General features: G+C 40.7%; 1 protein-coding gene across 1 annotated transcript in view; it reads right to left on the bottom strand.

Moving 5' to 3' along the window:
- LOC105756688 (zinc finger protein 699-like) overlaps window positions 1-9,938 on the bottom strand; it is a 36,224-nt gene that overhangs the window by 5,292 nt on the left and 20,994 nt on the right. Inside the window, exons 3-4 of the mRNA XM_023738592.1 lie at window positions 1,713-1,839; window positions 608-758 (exon numbers count right to left, since the gene is read on the bottom strand). Of these exons, the coding sequence (XP_023594360.1) occupies window positions 608-758; window positions 1,713-1,839 (278 nt within the window). The remainder of the gene's footprint in view (window positions 1-607; window positions 759-1,712; window positions 1,840-9,938) is intronic.

Below are 9,938 nucleotides of genomic sequence, written 5' to 3'. Positions count from 1 at the left end.
CTTTGTCTTGTGCATAGGGGTGGCTGTAAGTCAGAACTGACCAGAAGGCACTTAACAACAAAAACCTATACATATATATATATATATATAAACCTATATATACACACACACACACACACATAAACCAAAAAAAAACACCAAACCCATTCTGGTCGAGTGGATTCCGACTCATAGCAACCCTACAGGACAGAGTAGAACTGCCCCATAGAGTTTCCAAGGAGCACCTGGTGGATTTGAACTGCCAACCCTATATACATATATGTATATATATGTGTGTATATATGTACATATATGTATATATACTTGTGTGTGTATTGTTTTGTTGTTGGGTCTGTTGAGTCAATTCCAGCTCATAGTGACCCCATGTGACAAAGCAGAGCTGCCCCATAGGGTTTTCTTGGCTGTAATTATTACAGAAATAGACTGCCAGGTATTTCTCCTGCAGAGCCACTAGGTAGGTTCGAATTTCCAATCTTTTGCTTAGTAGTCGAGTGCTTAACCATTTGTGCCACCTGGGTTCCTTACATCACATATAAATATTTTAATGCCATGATACCTTCTTAAGACTCTCTGAAGCACTGCTGTCTCTCTAGTAAATGACACTCACCTCACATGTGTTTTCTTGTTGTTATCCTGATCTTCAGTGCCATGTAATTCACACATTTCTCCTACCATTGAGGACCACGTGTCATTTTTCATGAATCGTAATATTATATTTTCAGAGGATAGCTTTTCTCCATCATTTAGTTTTCGAGAAACTGACACAATGATTTAAGTTGAGGTGCACAATATGAAACAAAAAGGAAAGGAATTACTTAGAGTAAAAAGGTAGCTGTGAGAACAGAAAGACTGACATGTTTTGCTGTTTCAGTACTTTGGCAATTTTCAAAAAGCAATTTACTAGGAAATACATCCATGAAGATTGAGAGTGACTACGACATAAATAGTGTGTAATTACAAGAGCAAAGTAGAAAAGTATTGGACACAATGTTCACGGAACATTAAAAGAGGAAAAAGGGATGGTCTTTCTCCATGAACACAGGTGTATTAGGATTGATAAAAGCCAGAAAAGCAAGCTCAGATATCTGTGAAGTACATACTCTTCAATTCAAAAGAGACTTTTTCTAACTGATTTATTCAAATATCATTCCCTCCGTGCAGGCCTGGTCCTTGAAAGGATTCTTGCCTCCCGGTGGCCCCTGACACAGCGGCCCTAGATAAGTGCTCTCTGCACTCTCCTCAGATCTTCCTCTTGCTACTCTGGGAGAACAAATGGGTACAGCTGACATGGTGATCATGGAGAAAGGCATATCATGAGGGAAGACAGGGAAGGGTGATGAACATTTCCCTGAAAATGAGCCAATACTTTGCTCTTCAGGGTATCTGGAGATGGGTAGGAGGACCCTTTACAAGGTCCTCGATTACAAATTTCACTCTACCCTTATAGAAACCCCTGAAATCAACGCTCACACTTACAACATTTAAAGAGCCTTAAGGCTTTTAACACAATTGAAATGAGAAGTCAGTTTAACACATAGAGCTTTGTACTCATGGGGAAGGCAATATACGTTATGATTCAGAGAGCAAATCACCATATTTGTCTCATTTAACAATGTATTCCCCTTCCAAAGCCCACACACTGGAGTAATATTGACAAGTATAACATAGCTGGTCACTAAAGAATAAATTTTAAAAAATGAAGCCGTCCATACCTACTGAGGCCAGGTTTCTGAAGATTTCCATCATCACATCTCTGTAGAGTTTCCTCTGAGACAGATCCAGCAATGCCCACTCTTCCTGGGTAAAGTCCACAGCCACATCCTCAAAAGCTACTGAGTCCTAAAACATCCCACATATTCTTGTTCAGCAAGGTACCATGTACTCCAATGTGTGTGAAAGGAAAGGTGAGGCTGACAGTCCTGGGGAACTGAGATTTCATGGGGATTTGACACAGAGTTGTGTTCTACTGAGGTCTACTCTAGAGTTTAGCCATCAGCCTCATCCCTTCACTGTCTACACTGACATTCGCAATGATTGCATCTTGTCTCATAGACTTAACAATACTTCCAACACAATGAACTTCTCTCTCCACAGTTTGACTGTGATCAGTTCCAATCTAGAACGTCAGAACGCACAGCATAAACTGGAGAAATGCTCTAAAATGAAAGCCTTATTTCCACATTAGGATCATCTCTTCCTTGTGGAAAAAAAAAAGTTTACTTCCTTGCGCAAGACCCACCAGAATATTTAACAAAACATGAAGCACAGGGTGAAAGCAGGATGAGATATTAACAACTGGGAAACACTGTAGGACTGGCAGTTTTTGCTTTTGCCCCTCACTAGCCATGGGAGGCCTAGTGACCTGCACAAACTGGCAACCCAAGGCCCTGAGCTGGTCATATTTTCTTAAAGAACTCCAGGTGATCAGGAGCTGACAACACCACCTGCTTAAAAGAGAATATTATTTTGGGGAATTACGAATTTTTGCATGGCTGTCGCTGACTTTTCAATAACGCTACAGCTGCACTGTCATGCACTCTGTCCCTTCATGGAGCCAGTCAAGGGTATTGAAAATGTAAATGGAGCTCAGGTGAGAGATAGGAAACAAGAGAATACAGGTATCATCACAATTTTCAAACTTTGAGACACAAAGCTACTGTACAGCAATTATTCATGATTGTTCCCCTCAATAGACAACCACACACACACTACGTTATATGACAAGGAGCCCAATCTCTGAAGAACCAGAATAGTACGCGCTTGTGTTTGCTGACCATGAACGAGAGACTAAGATTCACGGTTTCTAGTAAGCTCACTGAAGTGCAGGGGATTTAGCTGTTGAACTGCTCATGCATCCTAGGAAACAGAGACTTACACATCAATCCTCTAGATGCTCCACTCCAAATTTTTCTCTCATTTGCAGCCCTGGGAATGCACACAAGCATGGCTACCTGAACCCTGACCACTGGCATCTTCTGGGCTGTAGGACTGGCCTGTGAAACAGCTTCAACCCTTTGGCTCCCACATGTAGTAAGGAGACAAAAGGCTGCTAAACTGCACTCCCGATGCTACAATTATACTGAATGGCAGAGCAGATGTAGAATAGATAGGCTAGGGGTGAAGTGAGCTGTCAAGGTCATCGTTCATCAATCCTGGTATGATAGTGTCACAGCAAACTTTGATCCAGTGCCACATTCAAGTCTCCTTCACTGCAGTGGGCCAGGTTACACATTTTAAAGCCTTCAAAAATCCTAACTTCCATTCCTACAACATACTCATGATAAAGCGTTGCATTTATTGAGTAACTACAATATTTGAAGGGTTTTGCAAAAAGCTTTTGGCACAATAGCTCATTTAGTCTTCATGCCTCTCCTGAGCAGAAACTGCTTCAAACAGGTTATAGCCAAGAAAAGATACAATCAATTAATCACATGCTTAGTACTGCCCAAATGGTATGTTGCTGAGCCAGGGTCAGAATGCAGATCATTGTGCCTAAGACTAAATTCCTGACAACTACATTTTTGTTCATATGCCCACAGTGTGCTTTTTATTCTGGTTGTTAATCCTCAGTTGCATGGATGATCTGCTGGGTAGTAGGGAGAAGAGACAAAGGAAACATCCTATTCAATTCAGACAATCTGGAGCTCCTTCTCCTGGCAGAGCCTCATGTCTGAGGCAAGGCTGCTTCCCTGTAGGCTCTTACATCTGGCTCTTTCATTTATTAAAATTGATTTAGGTAATACTGACAGAGTCTACTTCATGTGAGCAAAGCAGATACAGCACTGAGAAAAACAGAAATAGCTGGATGCACATGGATCATAACTTCTTTGGGTGTGGGTAGTAAATAAACAAAATATAATGTCAAGTTCCCTGGGTGGCACAAATAGTTAAGTGCTTGATTGCTAGCCAAGAGCCTGGCGGTTCAAAGCCACCCAGATGTTCCTCGGAAGACAGGCCTGGCAATCTTCTCTGAGAGATCACATCCTACAAAACTCTATGGAGCAGTTCTACTCTGCACACATGGGGTCACTATGGAATTGACTCCACAGCAACTAACAACAACAACATAATGTCACATGGCGGTAAGTTCTATGAAAAATGCAGCATAATCATGGGGTAAGTAGTAACACAAGCATACTTATTTTTATTTAGTGTAGGGAAAAGCACAAATAATCATTTTAGGAAACACTAGCTAGTGAAACCTTGCTTGGTAAGGAAAACAAAAAATCACATTTTCAATTCTAAAAGCTTGGAAGTGTTCTGTGACGATTTTGTAAACACTCATACAGATTTCAGATGCTCGACTTCAGCAATTTCCAACACAGAGGCACAAAAGTCAAAGAGTGCCACTGACCTTCATGGCTAAGAAAGGGAAGATACACTGGTTATTCACAAAATAAAAACATCATTAGCAAAGGGTAAACATGCAAACTGGGGCACGGGAAAAATAAAAGCAACATGAATAAATTCTACCAAGAAAGTAAAAGAAAACAGACAACAGTAATGATACAAAACACCAGTGAAGACTTCCAGGTTTTGGTGCGATATGTAAAGAGCTTGGAAGCATCACTCTCATCCTCACAACAAGAAAAATGCTGAACATTCTAAACTCATAGTATTGGGGTCACAGGGCAAACGACTGTCCTCCAAACTGGAAAGACACAAAGGCAGATACAATCATTCAGAGCAGAAGCCCAGGAGCAGAGTGCCTATGTGTCCCTGCACTTTTGGAGGCAGCTCTTTGCCCCATGACCTCAATAGCCTAATTAATTGAATTTACTGAAAACAATGATCTGAGCTAAGACTTGAAAGATGTGAAAGAATGACCCAAGAGATAGATAGCTGCAAAGAGATTATTCCATGAGGAGGAAATGCCAGCGAACAGGCCAGCAGGTTAGAGTGTGCCTGGTATGTTTCAGGGAGACCCAAGCCCCAGCATGACCAGAGATGCTGAAGCGTAACAGTAGAGGAATCTGGAAAGATGACTGGAACCAGTGGACATAGGTTCTGGGGAAATGTGCTGCCTTCTGAAAACACTACAGCTTCTAATCAGAGTAAAATTCATAGCAATTTTACGCCTTTGATCAAGATGTAAAATGATATAATAGCTCTTAAAGAATTTAAAGAACCTGTGTGGGAGCAAATGTAAAAGCTAGGAAATATATTAGAATGTTTTGGACATGATCAGATAAGAAATGATGAAAATGAGTATATACAAAAACTGTACATCAAACAACTTAATGAAAATTTCAACACTTTTCTAGTAAAAGCAGGTAAAAAACAAGGATATCCATTATTCCATTCCTGTTCAACGTTATCCTAGAGGCTGTAGCTGATAAATATCAAAAAAGAAAAAGGAAGAAAAAAAGTAAAGCAGATAAGAATGTTAAAGATTAAAAAAAAACACCCCAATCTATAATTTTAGATTAAATAATTATATATATAGAACCCCTAGAGATGCTACAGATGATTATAGGACTGAGAGTATTCAGATTATAAAATAAATATCAAGGTAAGGATTATTTTAAATATTTTACATGAGAAATTAACTTTAAAAAGATATATTTTTAGTAAGGACAAAAGGTATCAAAAAGGAATGTCATTAATAAAGAGATCCTAATGAGGAAACTGTTTTTGCTGTTAGGCACCATTCAACTCACAGCAACCCCATGTACAACAAAACAGAACACTGCCCGGTCCTAGGCTATCCTCACAATCATTGCTGTTTGAGCCCATTGTTGCAGTCACCGTGTCAATCCATCTTGTTGAGCGTATTCTTCTTTTTTGCTGATCTTCTATCTTACCAAATATGATGTCCTCCAGGGACTGGTTCTTCCTGGCAACATGTCCAAAGTATGTGAATCGAAGTCTTGCCATGTTTGCTTCCAAGGAGTACTCTGGCTGTACTTCTTCCAAGACAGACTTGTTTGTTCTTCTGGCATTCCACGGTATATTCAATATTCTTCATCAACACCATAATTCAAAGGCATCAATTCTTTGATCTTATTCACTGTCCAGCTTTGCATGGATATAAGGCGATTGAAAATATCATGGCTTCAGTTAGGTGTTCCTTAGTCTTCAAAGTGACATCTTTGTTTTTCAACACTTTAAAGAGGTCTTTTGAGCAGATTTGCCCAGTGCAGTATGTCTTTTGATTTCTTTACTGCTGCTTCCACAGGCGTTGATTGTGGATCCAAGTAAGATGAAATCCTTCACTTCAATATCTTCTCCGTTTATCATGATGTTGCTTATTGGTCCAGTTGTGAGAATTTTCGTTTTCTTTATGTGGAGGTGTAATCCATACTGAAGGATGTAGTCTTTGAGCTTCATCAGTAACTGCTTCAAATCCTCTCCTCTTTCAGCAAGTAAGGTTGTGTCATCTGCATATCTCAGGCTATTAATGAGTCTTCCACCAATTCTAATGCCTCATTCTTCTTCATATAGTCCAGATTCTCGGATTATTTGCTCAGCACAGAGACTAAGTATGGTGAAAGGATACAACCCTGATGCACACCTTTCTGATTTTAAACCACGCAGTATCCCCTTGTTCTGTTCAAACAACTGCCTCTTAGTCTGTGTACAGGTTAAGCATGAGCACATTAAGTGTTCTGGAATTCTCATTCTTTGTAATGTTATCCATAATTTGTTATCACACACACACAGTTGAATACCTTTGCACAGTCAATAAAACACAGGTAAATATCATTCTGGTATTCTCTGCTTTCAGCCAAGATCCATCTGACATCATCAATGATATCCCTCATTCCACGTCCTCTTCTGAATCCAGCCTGAATTTCTGGCAGTTCTTTACTGATGTACTACTGCAACCGCTTTTGAATGATCTTCAGCAAAATTTTACTTGTGTGTGATATTAATGACATTATTTGATAATTTCCACATTCTGTTGGATCACCTTTCTTTGGAACGGGCACAAGTATGGATCTCTTCCAGTCAGTTGGCCAGGTAGCTGTCTTCCAAATTTCTTGGTATAACGAGCAAGCACCTCCGGCACAACATGTTTGCTGAAACATCGCAATTGGTATTCCATCAATTCCTGGAGCCTTGTTTTCGCCAATGCCTTCAGGGCAGCTTGGACATCTTCCTTCAATACCATCAATTCTTGATCATATGCTACCTCCTGAAATGGCTGAATGTCTACCAATTCTTTTTGGTATAATAACCCTGTGTATTCCTCCCATCTTCTTTTGATGCTTCCTGCATCATTCAATATTTTGCCCATAGAATCCTTCAAAACTGAAACTTGAGGTTTGAATTTTTTCTTCAGTTCTTTCAGCTTGAGAAATGCCAAGCGTGTTCTTCCCATTTGGTTATTTAACTCCAGGTCTTTGCACATTTCATTGTAATACTTTACTTTGTCTTCTCAAGCTGCCTTTTGAAATCTTCTGTTCAGCTCTTTTACTTCATAATTTCTTCCAAGGAGAAAATTATAAAACATCATTAAATGGCATCCAAATAGACTGAAATAAATGAAAAGACAGCACATGCTCTAAGACAACTGTTCTCCACTAACAGATCACTATTTCTAGTGCACCTCCACAAAATTCCAACCAATTTTATTTTTTTGAATGTCACAAAAAATTTTTCAAATGTCTTTGTAACTGCAATGTCCACAAATAGCCCAAGTATTCTAAGGAATAAGGCCTGGGCTAGTCCACATGTATCATACATAAAATTGTATTCATGTATATTTATTTTATAAATGGGATTATAATACTTCTGACAGTATAGTATAATTATGGGAAAATACAACAGACCAACAGAAAAAAATAGCCTGTCCCAGAAAAGGTTCACCAGTTTCTATGGAGAGTTGATTCAAGACCCAGCAAGCACTGCAGGGCAGTGACAGAAAGCACTCGCACTTTAATATGCGGGGCAGAATCAACTAATTGGAGTCCCTGGGTTGTGTAAACAATTAAGTGCTTAGCTACTAAGCAAAAGGTTGGAGACTGAACGCAAGGTACACATGCTTTGGAAGAATGGTCTGGTAATCTGCTTCTGAAAAATCAGCACTGAAAATCCTGTGGAGTGCAGTTCTACTCTAAAACACACGGGGTCGCCATAAGTCAGAATCAACTAGAAGGCAACAGCTTTGTTTTTTATCAAATAATTATCTAATTGGAACAGTCTATTCTTATATACTCCACATGTAAAAACTAATTCCAGGTAAATCAGCTTTAATTATGAGAATGTAAAATTATAATACTTTCAGAAGTTATAAGCAAATGATCTTATGACATCAGAATAAAGAAAACATCTTATGAAGATTAAGACATAATTTAACTATATTAAAATTCACAATACTTCAAAAGGCAGCAAAAATGAGTGAAGATAAGTTACATAAAAAACAAAACAAAACAAAAATGGTGCTCTAGGCAGAAGCACCACACCGTCCTCCACAGCAAAGATCCGAAAAACTAAGACGAACAGAGAATACAATCCTGAAACCCTAAAACAGCAAATGAAGAGATAAAGAACTCAGCCAAGCACCAAATGGAGTGAGAAACTGACAGAGAATGGAGAGCGAGGAGAGATTCATGCAGAGGTCCCCTACCAGCTAACGCAGCGCGGATCCGCCATCTTGGACTCCTACTGGAGACCAGCAAACGGCGTACGAGAAAGCAGCCTGACGGAGCGTCCAGCGGGAGACAAAACAACCAGTAATTTGCAATATACACTTTCCCACCCCCCACCCTTCTTCACCCCGACTCAGCCTCCTCTGCTTCCCGCGGCCACAATCTCTTGAACGAGAAACACTGGGTGCTTGGATTCCACACAACCGAACGGGCCGGCTCTCTGAGTGCCACTGGTTGGCTGCTGGTGTCGCTTTTTTCCACTTCTTTTGATTTCTTCCTTACCCCTCACCACCTCCCCCTCCTTTCGCTCAAACACCTGGCTCCATGTGCCATCTTTGCTTCTTCCTGAGGGGCTGCAGAGCTCCGGTAATTTGTGATATACGCTTTCCCACTCCCTACCCTTCTTTACCCATGCTCAGCCCCCGCTGCTTCCCACGGACACAGTCTCTTGTCCGAGGAACACCAGCCCGCAGTAGCTGGCTCTCTGAGTGCCATGTGTTGGCTGCTAGTGTTGCTTTTTTTCCTGCTTCTTTTGATTTTTTCCTTACCTCTCACCACCTCCCTCTCCTTTCCCGCAAATACCTGGCGCCATGCGCCATCTTTGCTTCTTCCTGAGGGGCTGTGGTGCTCCGTTCGAGTGTGAAGCTGCTTCCCGGTCTGGGCTGCAGCACTGATGGGATCATGGGGCTTTCGTTCGTTTGTTTTGAAGTGTTTGTCTTCTTTTCCTTTTCTTGAGTTGGGAGCCCTTTCTGGCCAGGCGGTGCTGTGTGGCAAGGAGACTTCCCGTTCGGCTTGCACAGACTTGCAGAGGGATCCCTGAGGACATATCTTTTTTCGTTGGTTATTTTTTTTTTTCTGTTTTTTGGGAGGCCTTTCTTGTTCTTTTTTTTCTTTTAATTTGTTTTCTTTGATTTTCCCCTTTTCCCTTTTTGTCTTTCTTCATTGCTCAGTTTCTCGTCTCTCTATATCTTCCTTCCCTTTCTGTTCCCTGAATACCTGGCATTATATACCTCTATGCCTTCTACCCAGGCTGTACTGCGACACCTGAGAGCGACTTCCCCAGAACTCATAGCTGCACCAGTGGGATCCCTGGGAACTTTGCAGTTCTTTAACCTTTCTGATTTTTATTTATTCATTCTTTACTTTTCTTCTCTTCCCCTTTCTTTTTTTCTCCATTTCATAGTCTCTCATCTCTCCACTCCAACGGCAAGCTCCCCTAGCATTCTTTTTTGTTTGTATGTTTTTGGCTCCTGTTCCTCTCTCCTCTCACCCATATCCATCTTAGCTCCACACATAACAATCTCCCCGCTGCATCCTGCCTACCTGCACCGTGCGCTTGACTTC

Source organism: Trichechus manatus, unplaced genomic scaffold (genome assembly GCF_000243295.1).
Source record: "Trichechus manatus latirostris isolate Lorelei unplaced genomic scaffold, TriManLat1.0 scaffold00120, whole genome shotgun sequence".
Taxonomy (NCBI): Eukaryota; Metazoa; Chordata; class Mammalia; order Sirenia; family Trichechidae; genus Trichechus; species Trichechus manatus.
The sequence above is the reverse complement of the archived record's forward strand: the minus strand, read 5'-3'. Positions and strand labels throughout refer to the sequence as shown.